This window comes from Diplotaxodon limnothrissa, linkage group LG4 (assembly GCF_057381915.1).
Source record: "Diplotaxodon limnothrissa isolate DT_005_m linkage group LG4, D_limnothrissa_male_GT1.1, whole genome shotgun sequence".
In the NCBI taxonomy this organism is placed as follows: domain Eukaryota; kingdom Metazoa; phylum Chordata; class Actinopteri; order Cichliformes; family Cichlidae; genus Diplotaxodon; species Diplotaxodon limnothrissa.
Window position 1 is genome coordinate 23,889,899 of NC_140599.1, and position 18,297 is coordinate 23,908,195.

The following is an 18,297-nucleotide window of genomic DNA, read 5'->3' on the forward strand; positions in this document are numbered from 1 at the left end:
TTGTACTGAGGCAGGTTACTGGTCTGCAGGTAGACTGGGGACTAGTCCCTTCTGGGGATCGTACACCTTTGATGGTATACTTTTTTTTTTTTTTTAACCAAAGCTGCGAGTCTTTTCTTGGCAGTTTCTGAGGCCTAAAGGTATGGGCAGCTTACAGTATTTCTGAGGAGGGTGGAGATGATGACACTTCCCACTGACCTGAAGTCCTGGCTCCCCCTTCCTGTATCAATTGTGTTATACCACATAAATCTCTAGTTCTGATAGCAGTTGCTTCTTTCGCGTGTTGGAAATCTGAGCTACTAGTTGTTTCATTGTCAGGTCCCACATGCTCCTCATGTAACCCCTTGCCTTGGGATTACAGTCATAGTACCATTCTAGGATTCCCGTTTGTCTATCTGCTGCCTGCCTGCTTGCTTGCTCTATGTGAAGTGAAAGTGGGGCCTTTAAAATGTAAACATGAACCTTAAGTAAAGTGTTAGGTCAGAAAGGAGAGCATGCGCACCTACCACGAAAAAAAGATCATCCCTCTGAGGATTATGTTTTCATCTGGGATTACAGATGGCAATATGAAGAACAGGGCAGACGCTGAGGTCTTAATGGCAATCGGTTTATACTAAGGACTAAACTATTAAAACCCTTCTTCCACTTCATATCCAGTACACACTGAGAGAAGCATCATTCGGTATCATTTCATTTATGCATAGTTCATCTTTTATAGAAGTTTTTTGTAACACTTTGCTTGCATCTAGTTTTCATTTGGGGTTTATATATATTTTTTCAGTTATTTTTTTGATGGCAGCTGCTGGGATGGATTCAAAATCTAAACCCTCTGATGCTGTGCTGGTAAGATGTCAGTGCAAAACTGATTTCTATGTTCTTGTTCTAATTATATAGGGAGGACTATATTCTTTAGATTTTAGAAATATATTAATTCTTCTAATTAGTTAAAAAAATGTGTGTTATCATTTTTAGTTCTTCATAATAGATACATGTATTGATGTAATACACTATAATTAATTTGTTTTTAATGTTCAATGTTAGCTTTACAGAACCTTTATTGTGATATTGGAAAAAGATTAGCCATTAGGATGAATTATCTTTACATTAAGATTCACATTTGACCTTGAGTCAAGATGGTCTGAAAAAACTATTCATATTGAGAAACTATAATGTTGACAGTTCAAACAATTTTAACAATCTCTATACTGAATAGGAATCCCCAGAACTAGAGCAGATTCTGGACATAATGAGTTACTCACAGCGTGGACGAATGGACGGACAGTGTTGCACTCTAAGTCCTGCTAAAATAGAGACGACATCTGCAGGTTGGAATAGTGAAAATACCACAGTACAGTATACATCTCCCTTTTTTGGCCTGATTATTGATTGTTTCATTCTTGCTTCCCACAGGGTCAAAAGATGAGAGATCATCCCATACTTCAGATAATAAACAGGGACAATATGTCAACTCGCATTTATCGTTGCCTGGATTTAATTACCAAGTACTAGACTTATGACTATAATATGATGAGGGATACACTGTACAAGTAAAACTGATGATTAAATTACATCAGCTCTCAATTATTACCTGTTTTCTCAGGAAAGTGGACGTAATGATCATCATGTCTCTGCACCTCATATCTCAGTGACTGAGAGTACTCCAGATAGAAACAGGAAGCATCTGTCAGTTCCAGTTGACCAATTACAGATTCCTTCTCAACGTGAACGCTCAAATTCTATAAAGGTCTGTTAATGTGTTAACAAGTTATAACAGTGTTATTCTGATAGCTGTAACAATTAGATTTGTTGATGTTGACTTGTTTAATAATTGTTATCACATATACATCACCCCATTCATTGAAGCTTTATCATGCTGTTTTAACCCAAAAAGTCAGAATCATCTGCTGAACAGCAAAAGTTCATGGAGATGATTGCCTATGGACAGCGTGGACGCATGGAGGACCAGTGCTGCTCATTGGATCCAAGCAAGAGTGCTCCTTGCACACCCAGATACACAGAGAAAACAACTGTTGCAAGTATGTTAAACATGGCTGAAAATTCAATAATTTCTTGCCATTTTAATAAATTGCATTCATCATTTTAAACTTCCTTTATGAATCTGACTGTTTCAGGTTCTGACAGATTAAATATTTATATTGAAAATTTGCTGTATTTGACCAGTGACAGATCCTGAAATGTTCTTCAATCTGTTGGCCGACACTCAGAGCCGACGGCTCGATGACCAGCGAGTGTCGCTTCCATCATTACCAGGCTTACAAAATGAAAAGGACACTGCTATGGGAGATTCAAGCTACTTGTGTTACATGGTCTCTAAAGTTCAAGTAAGGAATTTTCTTTGTTCTCTTTTAATACAAAGTATCAAAATGCTGCATGGAACTTGACTGCTTGAAATTATGATATTAACTGCTTTGAGTCTGTTTTAACAGGAATGCCACATTAAAACATTTGAGGCAGATTTTCCACAGCTGTCAACTACAAGTGTAGCTTTTTAGTTAAGAGTTTAATAACCATATTATTTTATGTATTTATAGTCAACGTATTGATCAAAAATGCTGACCTAATCTATTTTCAGGGCTCCAGAATGGATGATCAAAGGTGTTCATTACCTCAAATCCTACCCCCAGAGACACCGTGTTCATCAAACAAGGATCAGTCTGAATCCGGTTTAAACCCATTACGCTCAGCCTCCTTCAGCTCCAGTTCAGACATAAAGCAACTAAAAAGTGAGGATAAAAATCCTCAAAAACAGGTATATCCGCGCTTTCAGTTTTAGCCCCCCAAAAGAAATTGTAAACGGCATCGACACTATACAATGAGGTTTTAGATCACCCCATTTCTTTTTGCATGTGTTATATTTTTGTATTATTCATTCACTTAACAAAATTCACATTATCCCATCTAGTTCTTGACTCCAGCTGAACAGGAAGATCTTTTTACCTTAATTAGTAATTCCCACCATGGCCGGATGGATGAACAGCGATGTGTCCTAAATGCTACACCCCAGTCCACACCTAAGCACCATTTCAGTCAAAGTGAAATCCCCCAAGGTCAGAAAACAGGAAATTTTCCCTTTGTTTCTTTTTTTGCATTTGATATTTTTTCTAAATTGTTTTGTACGTTGATATATAACAGCGCATACATTTCTCAATGAAGCTAACAAGTATTTTATTTTTCTCTAACATCCAATGCCCAGATTCTGATAATTTCTTCAGCTTACTGGCCAACTCACAGGGCCGACGGCTGGACGACCAGAGAGTGTCTCTTCCTTCACTACCTGGAATACAGAATGGAGGTACCACATTAACACCCACTGCTGCTGAGACGGATGCAAGCTACTTGTGTTATCTGGTTTCCAAAGTCCAGGTTGGCCCTATATGTAACATTGCGAAAAGTTATTCACAGCTTTTGTTTCTTTGTTAAGTATCCACGAAGTTTTTGCACATATAGATTTATCAGTTTTTCTTTAATCAAACTTTTTACCCACAGGGCTCAAGGATGGATGAACAGAGATGTTCTGCACCCCACATCTTCCAGAATCTGGGTACCCCATCAGCTCAGCACACATCTGGTAAACCTCCTTGGAGGTCTGCCTCATTAAACCGTGACAAAACTGAACAGCGTGGGCAGGTCAATGTTCATACCACATATCACTCAACATTGTTTTACCTATACTTTTTCTGCCCTGTAATTTTATATTTCTTAAGCAAGCCACAAAAACTATATAGTGATTGACTAGAACTTTTATTATCTAGTCTTTTAAAGAAATAACATAGCTGTATTGATTGCTTAATGGCAGCCTCTGTTTGCTATGTCTTTTTGAGAGTTGTCCCATTTCTTATGACATATCTTTCTGTAAAAAAATTTAGGGAATATCCGCAGCTGAGGAGGAGCAGTTCCTTAAAATGATAAGTCGAATACAAAGTGGACGCATGGAAGAGCAACGCTGCTTTTTACAACCCAGCAGAAGCACACCTTCCTCACCTACACACAATGGCAGTGCTTTGAATAAAGTACCCATAGGTCAGAAAAATGCACAGTGCACTTGAATATGAGTATTTTGTCTCTGAAATGTCAAGAATAATTATTTCTCCATTATAGGTGCAGAAGCAGAGGCGTTCTTCAAAATCATCACCTCCAGTCAGTCGCAACGACTAGATGATCAGCGCGTTGCACTTCCTACCTTGCCAGGGATAAGTGGAAATTCTGAAGGAAAAGTAGACATACAACGACATACAACAGCTGAAATCCCAGTAAGTTACACAACATCTAAATTATTGGTACTGTGAAAATTAAGAAAAGTGTAATAAATGTGGTTTTATTTATATATATATATATATATATATTTTTTAACTCTATATTTTTTTTTTAAACTTTTTTTAACTCTATGCACTCCCACAGAAGTTAAGTGCATGCAGGACACCATGTCTCTCTCTCTCTCAGTTTATCATACTTAGAGACCCATCATATCCAACCATGTAAATGACCATTATGTAGACCTTAGGCTATCTCTCGTAACCTTTGGCTTGTCTACAGTACTGTAACTAGATAATCATGACCAAAATTTCTTTCATGGCTCTAAATTTAGTTACCACTCTGTCAAAAACCTCAATTAAGAGTGTTTTTCCACCATTCTACTGCTGATTATATTTTAATAAATTGCAACTGATCATTTGTTTTTCTGCAATACACTTGCCAGTTTAACGGTCTCTCATCATTTCTGTTCTGTAAGGTCTCTCCACTACCACAGATCACAGTGGCTAAATGTACACCTACAACTTCAAAAAAGTGTCCTACACCTGCCTCACAACCTCAAATGGCATATGGAAAGCCTGGTTCCACTGAGGCCTTACCCAAATCTGCTTCACTTATTCCCAAGGGAGAATTTAAGAAGAAGTCTAATTTCCCAGCTAAGGTAAATTCTTCACTTTTCCATTTTTTCAGTACATTCAAGTTTGTAGACAAATATATAACAAGTAATGTAAACACACATTAGTAGAGTATAACAATTTACCAGTATTTTTATTCTCTAAAATATTATATGTTTCTGTATGGGACAAACGGATTCTCCTTTTTGAAAGCCTCCTGAATTAGAAACACAAAGGCTGATATCCTAGTAAATGAAAAAACAGAACAAAACAAAAAAAGCTGATAAGAGATTCTGTAACACTGTTTGAGTTCAGTGACTTGTGACATGTTACAGGTAACAGTGAGTGTATCTGTGAGCTTCACACCTCAGGAGGTAAGTTGTAAGATAACTTATTACCCAAAGGTACTGCCATAATAAAAGAAGTGCCTTCAGTACTACTCTTTTCTTCTCTGGAAAATGAACAGAAGAATGCCAATGAGCCAGATGCATTTCCAGATGTCTATCTAACTCTTGGAGCCCCAGGGGACAACCTTGTGATACCTCTGAGTCCAGTATGTGGCAGGCCCTTGTCCTTTGACTTAAACCTTGTTATGAAGGAAGATGTTAAGTTCAGGCATTGCTCTCCAAGCCATTCCAGTCCCAGAAAAAACAACTCCAGGCCACCATCTCCCAACAAAGGTGCGACTGGTAAAGCACATCCTACATGCTCACATGAACAGGGGAAGCTTGTGACCAGCCACATCAGTGCAGATGTAAACTCCTTCTCCCCAACTGAAAAGACTCACCTGGAGAAAGGAATTGCTCAAGAAGGACAAAAGGGGAAAGGAGAACTTGGAAAGGTGAGGGAAAAGGCACAGCATGGAAAAGGAAAGGGCGCTGTAAAGAAAGACATGAAGAAGAATGGCAAATAATGTACTTGTAAATTATGGGATTTAAATGTAAAAAAAATAAGTAGCAAAAAAATTGTATTTGTATTGCTAAAAGCTCTTATTAGAAATTATGTTGATTCTGCTTTATAGGGTCATTTGAAGGATAGTCCTTTGCTAGCTAAATTTACAGTACATATTGTGTCTATTGTTTTCAGTTTTGCAAATTTTCTAAATGTAAATACACTGTAAGGAATTCTATTCTTTCTGTCAATTATAATTGTAATCTTGAATTAAAACCTTTGGTCTGTTAAACTCTGTGAAGATGTGACAAAAACCAAACCAAAACAAACATGAAAAAAAAAAACCCAACAGCAATAAATGGGGAATCATTTCCTTTGGTCTGAATTCTGAACTTTGACATCTGCATTTAGCATTGGAGCATATGGGTCGTCTACTCCACCTACAGAGCTGAAAACATGACCATATGAAGTAGAACATGCTAAGCAATAAAAAGAAAACATAATACTTTGGAAATTTTCACCATTTATTGAGGATTTACAGAGTAAGTTGTTCATATTGTATGAACTCTTAAATGCTGCAACTAGATTGCATTTCCTATTCAGCCGAGTCACTTCCCTGAAAGCAAGAGAGAGATACAGACCATAGAGTTAATGCTTATAGGGATATACTGCAGTAGAAATAAAATAACAAAAAGTATTGCAAATGAAATACCACCTTTCCGACATCACGGCTCTTGGCTCTCAACTTGTTGACCTGGGACTCAGCAATGTCAGCACGCTCCTGAGCTTCCTCCAGCTCATGCTGGACCTTCCTGAGCCTGGACATGTGAGTGTTTGCCTGCTCCTCCTGTAAAGGATTTACAAAAATACTGACTTAGTTATAGGGGAGTCAATGAACCAAGCTGAAGCAGATTTGGCATATAATTGTAGTTGACTTACAGCCTCCTCAGACTGTCTCTTGTAAGCCTTGACTTTGAGCTGCAGCTTGTCCACCAGACCCTGAAGTCTGGTCACATTCTTCTTGTCTTCCTCAGTCTACACAAAATACAGCTGTTACTTTAGAGGTATTTGAGAAGAGACAAAGGGCACGTTTGCTTGTTGTTGGCAAAAGAAGACTTACCTGATAAGTGAGCTCTTTCACTCTCCTCTCATATTTACGGACTCCTTTAACAGCATCAACACCACGTCTCTGCTCAGCTTCAAGTTCAGCTTCCAGTTCACGGACCTTTAATGCCATGATAAAGAATTAACTTTGCTTCAAATATAAAGAAAAACTTAAATTCATATAATTTAATCAAAATATATTTTATGTATATAAGCATGCAATATACACTTCATACCCTGGACTCCAGTTTCTGGAGCTGCTTCTTGCCACCCTTCATGGCGAGGCTCTCTGCCTCATCCAGACGGTGCTGCAGGTCCTTGACTGTGACCTCCAGGTTCTTCTTCATCCTCTCCAGGTGAGCACTGGTGTCCTGCTCCTTCTTCAGCTCCTCAGCCATCATGGCAGCCTAAAATAATTTTCTCCATTTAATTAATCTATTTAAAAATCTATGGTAAGCTTTTATTATCACTGAAAGAATGTGAAGTGTTTAATAGAACAGATTACTTAGAGAGTTAAACTCACGTCAGTGATGGCTTTTTTTGCTTTCTCCTCAGCATTTCTTGCTTCCTGCACAGCATCATCCACCTCACTCTGGATCTGCACAAAATCGGCTTCGAGCTTCTTTTTCGTGTTCAGAAGACTGGTGTTCTAAAGGTTTAGGAAAGATTATATGATATAAATATGTTGTAAGTTCACATACTAGATATTTACAGTAAATTTACAATGTATTTCCTAATTAAAATTACATTAGGTTAAATGTTTCTTAACATTATAAACAAACCTGAGAGTGAAGCAGTCCGACACGCTCGCTAGCATCAACCAACTCCTGCTCAGCTACTTTGCGTCCTCTCTCTGTCTGCTCCAGAGCGGCTCTCAGCTCCTCAATCTCAGCCACCATCAGACCATTTCTGCGCTCCACCATGGCGACCTGCTCCTTCATGTCTTCCTGTCCTCTGAGAGCTTCATCAAGGTGCAGTTGGGCATCCTGATGAAATAAATCAATCAATAAATAAGTACCTATTCTGTTTCTTTAACAAATGATCAGGAAAAAAGGTCACCTTGAGCTGTCCTTGGACATTCCTCAGTTGTTTCTGGGCCTCAGCAGCCTGTCTGTTGGCATGGCTCAGCTGAATCTCCATCTCATTCAGGTCTCCCTCCATCTTCTTCTTGACTCTCAGGGCATCATTCCTGCTCCTGACCTCAGCATCAAGAGTGCTCTGCATGGAGTCAATCACCCTCTGGCTGTTCCTCTTGATCTGCTCCATCTCCTCGTCCTTCTCTGACAGCTTCCTGTCAATCTCACTTTTGACTTGGTTCAGCTCAAGCTGAACACGAAGAATCTTGGATTCTTCGTGTTCCAGAGTGCCCTGCGAGATAAGTCAGATAAGTAACAAATACCAAGTAGAATCATCAAAATAAATAATATTGATATAAAAAATATTAAACCTCTGCTTCTTCAAGGGCAGTCTGAATCTCAGCCTTTTCACTTTCTACAGTCTTCTTGGCTTTTTCCAGCTCATGGATGCTCTTTCCAGTCTCACCAATCTGCTCAGTCAGATCTGAGATCTCCTCTAAAGTAGAAAAATTAACCAAACTGTTGTTATTATCTTAGATCCAGATCTATATTCTTTGACATTTTTTGTCAAGTTATGGGTGCATACGCTGCAGGTTCTTGTTCTCTCTCTTCATGGTCTCAAGATGATCCAGAGCCTCTTCATATGAGTTCTTCATCTTGAACAACTCAGTGCTGAGAGAACGAGCCTCCTTTTGGGCTCCTTCCAGCTCTGCCTGGCTCTCCTCATACTTCTGCTTCCATTCTGCCAGGACCTAGGTTTATATAGGTTATTCAGTTAGTTGTCATTATGGGTGTATTCCTCTTGTTAGTATATTGGTTATGTTTAAACTTTACTTTATCAAAGTTCCTCTGCTTCTTGTCAAGGTTGGCAGCCAGAGCATTAGCTCTCTCCACATCAATCATGAGGTCCTCCACCTCACCCTGCAGCCTCTGCTTGGTCTTCTCCAGTGAGGCACACTTGGAGTTCACAGCCTCAATGGATTCCTCAGCCTCCTGCAGGCGCTGGGCAAGCTTTTTCCTGCAATTTGCAAAAATTTGCTTGTATTAATTCCATTATGTATTAAAAGTAATACAGTATTACATTTTTATTCACAAAAGAGAAGAAAGCATTTATGTACTTGGCCTCCTCCAGCTCCTCAGTGCGCTGGATGGCATCAGTCTCATATTTGGATCGCCACTGAGCCACCTCACTGTTGGCCTTGGACATTCCTCGCTGCAGCTCAGCCTTGGCCTCCTGCTCCTCCTCAAACTGCTCTCTGAGCAGATCACAGTCATGACGTGCTGACTGAACAGCATGAGCCAGGGCGTTCTTGGCCTGGATTTTAATAATAATACATTTTAAATAATAATAAATAATAATAAATGTCTTTGCTTTTCTTTTATCTCTCAGAGAGCATGCTGACAAAGTAATGTAAAGTTATTCTAAATCTGAGATATAGGTTGTGAGATATAGTTAATGTGAGATAAGTTGACATTAAGTAACTTGCATTTATTCTTGTTTTCACTTGCAGATCCATGGTTCATCAATGTTCTTTTACAATGTATGTAATGCTGAATATAATACTTCTTTAATATGACATCTGGTACCTTCACTTCCTCCTCAGTATGTCGCTTAAGCTCTTCAATCTGTTGAGTGTAAGCCTGTTTGCCTCTGGTAAGCTGGGAAATAAGAGCTTCCTTTTCCTCAAGCTGACGAGAAAATTCACCTGGGCAAAACAGATTAAAGAAAAATACTTTTCATAACTGAAAAATCACCATGTATTTTAAACACAAACAATATCATCTGTTTGAAACTTAAATTGTTTCTGAACTTAAAACGGCTACTAAATAAAATACAGTTACATACTTCATATCTTTGGATACACACCATTCTCAGTTTGGAGTCTTGCCCTCTGTGCACTCATGTCGTTCAGCTGGCGAACATTCTCATCATTTTTGGACTTGAGCTCACTTAACTGGTCTTCAAGAGTTCGGCACATTTTCTCCAGATTGCCCTATAAATTGCACATAATTGTCATGACTCAAATCCAGGAAAGATATAACTGTTGCGCTCTTTCATTGTTTAGATAGCCGCTTTTTCTCAAAATTGCATACCTTTGCTTTGGCAACAGCCTCCATATTGCTGGAGAGGTCATCAATCTCCATCTTGTACTCGCTCTTCTCTTTCTCCAGCTTCTGTTTGACACGCTGGAGGTTGTCGATCTGCTCTCCGAGCTCTGCTACAGTGTCAGCCTGCTTCTTACGGAGAGCTGCTGCAGTAGCTTCATGCTGCAGAGTTGATTCCTCAAGATCACGACGCAGTTTCTGGAACTCAGCCTCTCGCTTCTTGTTCATCTCAATCTGAGCAGCTGTTGCTCCACCAGCTTCCTCGAGCCTCTCACTGATCTCTTCAAGCTCCCTGGAGAGGTCGGCTCTCTGCTTCTCTACCTTAGCCCGAGCTGCCCTCTCAGCCTCAATCTCCTCTTCTAGCTCTTCAATACGAGCCTTTAGGGTAATAACACCACAAAGACTTACTGAGTTGACATGTTTTAGTTTTACTGAACATAATATTCACCTAAAATAATGGTACCTGGAGTTCTTTGATCTTCTTCTGGAGCTGAGTACCAAGAGACTGCTCATCCTCAATCTTGCCAAGAAGCTGACTGATTTCAAAGTCCTTCCTGTAAGTGGAGAAGACAAATGACTCTGACAGCTCTGTGGCTCTTCTGAATGCACGTGTAGGAACTTTATCAGTGACTGTTTTTTACTTTTTGATTTTCTCATCAGACTGCTGCTTGTCATTCTCCAGATCCATTATGGATTCCTGGGCCAGTTTCAAATCTCCCTCCAGCTTCCTCTTGGCTCTCTCCAGGTCCATGCGGAGCTTCTTCTCTTGCTCCAGGGACCCCTCAAGCTATTAAAAAATGTTACATATTTTTTTACAACTGAATAATTCATAATAATATAAAAATAAGAAATCTCCTTTTTTAAAAAGATGATGTTTTCTTACATCATCAACTTGCTGTTCCAGTTTTGTCTTGGCTTTGGTCAGAGTGTTGACTTTGTCTTCCTCTGCCTGGAGATCATCCAGTGTTTGTTGATGGGCCTCTTGTAAGGCTTTCTTCTCCTTGGTTAACTTGGCAATTGACTCATCTTGAGATGCCATCTCCTCTGTCAGGTTTTTCACCTGACATAAATAATAATTGGGAATTTCATGGGAATTTCCCATGAAAGTTAATAAATTAACATGGCAAAATAAGACATTACAGCATATAAACATATTATGTGTATGTATTTTGGTGAAAACTACAATCACTATGAACTGAACCTTGTTTTCTGTGGCATGTTTCTCCTTCTCCACTTTGGCCAAGGTGAGCTCCAAGTCATCAATGTCCTTCTTCAGCTCAGAGCATTCATCCTCCAGCTTCCTCTTCTTAGCAGTCAGCTCAGCATTGATTTCCTCTTCATCCTCCAGTCTCTCACTTGTCTCTTTGAGTTTGGCCTCGAGCTGGATCTTGCTCTTAATGAGCCCCTCACACCTTTCTTCAGCATCAGAAAGATTCTCATTTTCCTGTGACAAGGCAAGAAATATGGGAATTATATTATTATAATATAGTATAAGAAGAATAATTATTATCATACTTTTATAAATAAAGAATATTATCATGTTTTTAATTACAGCAATTGAGCACAGTTCTCAGTTACAGCACATCTCACAGCCAAACACCAGCCAAAAAGTCATACTGATAAATAGACTAATATGTGGTTATTTTTCAGCTAATTGAGCATTATTATAATAGAACATGCATTTTCTCCTCCCCCTTGTTACTCACAGCTGCTATTTGAAGTTGCAGGTCATTCTTCTCCTGCAGCAGGCCGACCATCTTCTCTTCCAGTTCTTTTTTCTTAGCCAGAGCAGTAGCCAGGTCTGTCTGCATCTTCTCATAGTTCTCCTTCATGTTCTGCAACTCCTTCTCAGTCTCAGCACTCTTCAGAAGAGGCTTGATCTTGAAGTACAGATGCATCCATGGCCAGTTCTTGACATTCATGAATGAACGGATGTTGTACTGGATGCTGAAGATAGCATCTCTACAAAAACAACGCAAATTACCATGCTTTGATATACTGCTTTTGCGTAACATCACATGATATTTAAATAGTAATTTGACATATTATTTCTGAATTATACCTCCTCTCCATCATCTTCACAAACTCTTTCCTCATGAGGTATCCTCTGCAGAGAGCCTGAGTCATGGTCACCAGCTCAGCCAGTTTCTCATCTCTCATCTCCTCAAGAGTGCCCAGCAGACCAGCTTTGAAGAACACCTGTGTTGAAGTGAAACAAATTAGTTCACATGAATTAGTTCTGTTTAATACAACTGGAGGTTGTAAAGGTCATCATAAAGTGTACCTTTGTGTGCCCAAACATGTACTGTGTGTGATCCACATCAATGGAGCCAAGCAGCTTCTCTGAAGCTTTCTTGTTGTCGATGAACTGTCCCTCAGGGATGACGCTGGCATTCAACACTTTGTATCTGTAAGAAAATATAGTGATGTTACTTGGATTTTGCACCCATTGTCCTTGTGTTTTCCCTTTTCCAGTACCTTTGAAGTTATTTTAACTTTCTTATAAAGAAAACAGAAGTCACCTCTGCTTGAAGTCACCATAGAGGATTCTGCTGGGGAAACCCTTTCTGCAGATTCTGATGCCCTCCAGTACACCGTTACACCTCAGCTGATGGATGACCAAATGATTTTCCATAAGACCTGAAAGTTAAAAATTCATATAGTTTAAATCATTTCAATATGTCACTTTTAACATTTTTTAAAAATCAGTATGACTGTGTGCTTTATACCTGGGGTCTTTGACTCATTGGGAATCAGGCAACGAACAAAGTGAGGATGAGTGCTCCTTAAGTTGGTCATCAGTTTGCCCAGGTTTTCCTGGGGGGGGGACGGACATATTTAAACAAATGATAGCTGCTTAAAATAAACCAATACATTTGAATATATTTTTTTGTGGCGGTTCAAAATACCCTGAAAAGAGCAGACACTGTCTGGAAAGAACCACCCTTCTTCTTTCCACCACCCTTCTTGCCGCCACCAGCAGCATCTGTTGTTCAATACACTTAATTAAGAGAACTGAATAACTAATGCTATAGTGAGTGTTTTACAATAATTTAATTTTAAACCATATTTTCAATGAAAACAATAACTGTGTGATCACTGATTCAACTTCATTTCCTAGAGGAAACATATTTAATGAGTATTCACAAATGGTCATAATAATAATAATAATAATAATAATAATAATAATGGATTGGATTTATATAGCGCTTTTCAAGGCACCCAAAGCTCTTTTACAATGCCACTATTCATTCACTCTCACATTCACACACAGGTGGAGGCAAGCTACAGTTGTAGCCACAGCTGCCCTGTATTTTTTTTACATTATTTATTTCCTACCATCAGCTCCAGCATGGGCTGCATACAGGAAGCACAGCAGTTTGTTTGATGACTTCTGGTAGAGCTGCACAACTGAATCATTCAGTGGGTCCTTGTTCTTGTCCAGCCAGCCAGTGATATTGTAGTCCACTGTACCAGCATAGTGAACCAGGGCGAAGTGTGCTTCTGCTTTACCCTTTGCAGGCTTTGGCTTCTCAAATGCCTTGCTCTTGCCAAGATGCTGATCATACAGCTTGTTCTTGAAAGAAGTGTCTGTAGCCTTGGGGAACATGCACTCCTCTTCAAGAATGGAGAAGATGCCCATTGGCTGAAAAGAGAAGTTGTATTCAGGAAAAATCTGTATTTTAGTACCTAGTCAGAAACTGCCATTTTAGTCCTGAACGGCACATCTGAATGGTCTTACCTTCTCAATAAGCTCAATGCAGGCAGCCAAGTCCATACCAAAGTCAATGAACTCCCATTGAATGCCTTCTTTCTTGTACTCCTCTTGCTCCAGGACAAACATGTGGTGGTTGAAAAACTGTTGCAGTTTCTCATTGGTGAAGTTGATACAGAGTTGCTCCAAGCTGTTGAACTGTAGTAACAGAAAGCTAATTCATATCATGAAAAAAAATCATATTTATCTTTAAATCCAGTCTCACATTTTTGAAATGCTCACATCAAAGATCTCAAACCCAGCGATATCCAGCACTCCAATGAAGAACTGTCTGGGCTGCTTTGTGTCCAGCATCTCATTGATACGGATAACCATCCACAAGAACATTTTCTCATATACGGATTTGCACAGAGCCGAGACAGCATTGTTGACCTGGAAGAAGAGAATTCAACATTCTCCTAAATTCCTGGATAACACTGTAAAAAGTATTTTAAAATGAAACTTTTTTTTTTTTAATCCTTTCAATTTTTAAAAAAATTACCTGTGGGACAGTCTGACCTTTGGTCACAAACTCATTCCCAACCTTGACTCTTGGGTAGCACAGAGCTTTCAACATGTCAGCTGAATTCAGGCCCATGAGGTAGGCGATTTTATCAGCCACTGATTGGAAAAACAAACATGTTTCATTATGTAACAAAGAAATGTTAACACTATGGAATGAGCTAAAACACAACTAAAATCCACATTGATAGCAGTGCTAAAGATTTATTTTACATTTTATGAACAATTGCAGGCAGTCACTCTGCTCAGTCATTATATTAGTATGATATTTATCTGTCTAAATGGGAATGGTTAATGCTATGGATGTCACTGTAGTTCTAAGAGTTAATGTGAATTATTACTTCATGAGGATGTAATATTACAAAATCAATTTGATTACCCTCAGTGCCATCAGGTTCAGCCTGCTCCTCACGCTGCTTCTGCTTGAATTTCATGTTTCCATGATGCATCACAGCGCCAGTCAGCTTGTAGATGCCCGCCTTCTCGTCAGCACTGAAGCCCAAGATGTCAATAGCAGTCTGTAATCCAAGCACAGCATTAATTTTTAAACAAGTTATTGTGACAGTTTGCCTTTATTCTACACATTACCATCAACTTACATCTGTTGCAATGAACTCCTCCACATCATTGATACTTTTGACTGTGATTTCACCCTGACTGATCATTGGATAGTCATAAGGGTTAGTGGAGATTAGAAGAGACTCTAGAAGAAAGTAGAAGAAATGCTTGAGTGGAACATGGTTATTTCCTTATTGTTTTTTAATTGTGCAAGATTAGTGATTGACATAAGGATTTATATAACACAGAGAAGAAAGTGACTAGGTTAGGAAAACTGGGGGAAGAAAACAGTAAAACCAACAGTAACTTCAAGATTATTATATGTTAAAAACACAACTTTACACTATGAAATTATGTGAAATTATATGTTTGGGTGGGTGTAAGGATATAGTGGGTTGAGAAACAGAAAGAGAGAGAGAGAGGAGAGGTAGCACCTTAAAAAGTTATTTAATTAATAATGGTTTTTTTTTTCCCCAAACAACAAAAGAAGTAGCTTAATTGGAGTGGTTCCCAGATAAAGACTATTCTTTTGTTTAAAACAACTGGGGGTATGGAAAGTAATTTACAGTATGTCTTGTTCAGTTCATCACATACCCAGGAGCTCAGGCTTATGGCCAGTCATCAGCTGATAGAAGATATGGTAGCTTCTCTCAGCAGACAACTGGAAGGTGACACGGGACTTCTCCAGCAGATCTGTGAACAATTGTTGAATAGGAAGTGTGATGATCAAACAGTACAGGCATTTCATTTGTATACTACTAACTACAAAAGGAAAATAAGGCTAACTTACATGTTTCAATATCAGCTGAGGCTAGCTTTCCAGTGGAGCCAAAGTGAATTCTGATGAATTTACCCTGAACATTTACCACAAAATGTCAGTTTGGCTCTGGATAACAGTAGGTGTAAGAAAATAATTTTAGAGTCCAGAACACGAATACTTACAAAACGAGAGGAGTTGTCATTCCTCACAGTCTTGGCATTTCCATATGCCTCCAGCAGAGGGTTAGCTGCAATGATTTGATCTTCCAGTGAACCCTACACAGAGACATCAAACAGCTGTTTAAAAACAGCAGCAGCAATCACCTGTGACAAACACATTTGATTTGAACACAATTTTACCTGTATTTTTCCTGAGGATGTTTCAGCTTTCTTAGCTCCAGCTACTGCAATTGTTGCAAAATACTGGATAACACGCTTGGTGTTTACAGTCTTTCCTGCACCAGATTCTCCACTGGGGAATTAAAGCATGATTTTTACTTTGCAATACAATTATGATTTTTACTAAAGAAGTGTTCTTGTAATGTTTATATTATACTTACGTAATGAGGATAGACTGATTCTCACGATCTGAAATATAAGAGCACACGCATATTAAACCTACAGTTGACAATCCTCATTGTCCCATGCACCTGAATCTTTAATCAACTTTGATTTTACCAGTGAGCATGAACTGATAGGCATTATCAGAGATGGAGAAGATGTGGGGTGGAGCCTCAATCCTCTTCTTGCCTCTGTATGCCACAACAACCTGAGCATCGTACACAGGAAGCCACTTGTAGGGATTCACCACGACGCAGAAGAGGCCGGAATAAGTCTGTAATAACAAAGACACAGAAACATATATATAGTTGTTACTCTGAGAAAATACAAGCAAAGTATATTATGAGATTAAAGCTTACATAGATCATCCATGATGAAAAACGCTCTTTGAGGTTAAACAGCACGGCAGGCTCATTGAGGTGGGTCATCATTGCCATGTCCTCAATTTTATCAAACTTTGGAGGATTCATGGGGTGGATGTCATCCTCTTTTACAGTGACTGTCTGCATTTGAAAAAGAATAAAATTAAACAAAACCTTTTTTAATATAGTAAGGCAAGGCAAGGCAAGGCAAGTTTATTTGTATAGCACAATTCAACAACAAGGTGATTCAAAGTGCTTTACAGAGACATTAGAAACAAGAACAAATAAAAAGCATGATTTAAAATTGAATAAAACAAGCAAATAAACTAACTAACTAATTAACAAACAAACAAACAAACAAACAACAGTATATAAAATCAAAACAGATAAAATCAGAACAGTAGATAAAATCAGTAGTTAAATGTAAGTTTTGAAATTTAAGCTTAAAGTGTGGATTTGGTGCTTTATTCAAATGCAGCTGAGAACAGGTGAGTCTTCAACCTGGATTTAAATAAACTGAGTGTTTCAGCTGATCTGAGGCTTTCTGGGAGTTTGTTCCAGATATAAGGAGCATAAAAGCTGAATGCAGCTTCTCCGTGTCTGGTTCTGACTCTGGGAACTGATAAAAGACCGGATCCAGATGACCTGAGGGATCTGGATGGTTCATACTGGGTCAGGAGGTCATTGATGTATTTTGGTCCTAAACCATTCAGAGCTTTATAGGCCAGCATCAGAACATTGCATAATCCATAAAGTTGAGTCTAATCTTTTCTAAGAAAGTTGAAGAATTAATTGTTTTACTTACCTTTCCTGTAAGTGTCTCAACAGTTGCCTTGCCACCCTCTCTTTTGACGAGTTTACCCTTCACGTACATGTCATCAGCATCAGTTACAAAGTAGGCACTTTTGGCATCAAAAGGAGTGTTCTGAGCCTCTAATCTCTCTTTCTCAGGTTTTCGGAGGTAAATGGCTGCAGGGCCATAGGCCTGCATCTCTGCATCTGTGCTCATGATGGAACTTTAGGGGGCTGAAATTGAGAGGTTGAGAGGTTTTGTTTTCTTTGTTGTCTTTGTTTTCATAAACATCCCCATGCTAATGTGTGTGTTTGGGAATTGTTCAGATATCACAGAAAATACACTATAATGTACCTTCCTTAGTCCCAGCAGAAAACTGTAAACTCTTGATTCTGTTGCTTGAATCCTAATAACAAACCATCAACTGTTAGAGTTTGTATTGTTGATTGTCATTTATGCTTAGAAATATTTAACCATATATGCTTAGAGGTGTATAATCACTTGTGTAGTGATAGGATGTGTGATCTTTAGCAGGCCCCAAAGGCTTGGTGTGCATTCCAGGAATTGTCCGGTTCTCTCCCGTGCACGAGTAACATGAAGAAGCTTGCCTACTTGAGTCTTGCTTTGCAGTGTAATTATATTGTCTTCAACGTTCCAGCGAATAGGTTTATGCTCTAAAACCTATCATCAACTATAATAAATATGGGTGTCCATTAATTTCAAAATATACTACTACTACTACTGCTAAAATTATTATTATTAGTTGTAGTAGTAGTAACCGTAAACAATTCTAAAAGCATTAAAACGTGCAGTGTTAAATATCCCAAAGCTATGATAAAATTGTGTTTCACAATGCAAAATAGCTGAAGTTAATGTTCTTACCTGAGTTGGAAGCCTATCAGTTGCTGACTCAGACTGAAGCACC

General features: G+C 38.8%; 2 protein-coding genes across 2 annotated transcripts; one reads left to right on the forward strand and one right to left on the reverse strand.

Moving 5' to 3' along the window:
* The first annotated feature begins 696 nt into the window (after positions 1-696).
* LOC146633877 (uncharacterized) lies at positions 697-5,799 on the forward strand. Its single transcript, XM_085352613.1, has 15 exons — positions 697-843; positions 1,214-1,325; positions 1,411-1,502; positions 1,601-1,744; positions 1,892-2,036; positions 2,182-2,342; positions 2,594-2,770; positions 2,924-3,068; positions 3,215-3,384; positions 3,508-3,648; positions 3,888-4,041; positions 4,120-4,271; positions 4,751-4,933; positions 5,222-5,260; positions 5,353-5,799. Exons 1-15 carry the CDS (start codon positions 697-699, stop codon positions 5,797-5,799), a joined length of 2,409 nt encoding a protein of 802 aa, XP_085208739.1.
* Positions 5,800-6,372: 573 nt separating this feature from the next.
* On the reverse strand, positions 6,373-17,588 carry LOC146633878 (myosin heavy chain, fast skeletal muscle-like). Its single transcript, XM_085351690.1, has 39 exons — positions 17,385-17,588; positions 16,577-16,720; positions 16,335-16,491; positions 16,217-16,244; positions 16,017-16,128; positions 15,840-15,932; positions 15,688-15,751; positions 15,492-15,590; positions 14,939-15,042; positions 14,719-14,857; positions 14,320-14,438; positions 14,061-14,210; positions 13,806-13,976; positions 13,403-13,709; positions 12,973-13,049; positions 12,793-12,880; positions 12,586-12,703; positions 12,348-12,471; positions 12,126-12,262; positions 11,770-12,025; positions 11,265-11,507; positions 10,947-11,123; positions 10,705-10,850; positions 10,527-10,617; positions 10,052-10,441; positions 9,825-9,951; positions 9,545-9,663; positions 9,076-9,272; positions 8,792-8,975; positions 8,544-8,709; positions 8,329-8,453; positions 7,941-8,249; positions 7,664-7,867; positions 7,405-7,530; positions 7,118-7,288; positions 6,898-7,002; positions 6,717-6,812; positions 6,493-6,624; positions 6,373-6,393 (listed from the first exon to the last, which is right to left on the reverse strand). Exons 1-39 carry the CDS (start codon positions 17,586-17,588, stop codon positions 6,373-6,375), a joined length of 5,820 nt encoding a protein of 1,939 aa, XP_085207816.1.
* Between the last annotated feature and the right edge of the window lie 709 nt (positions 17,589-18,297).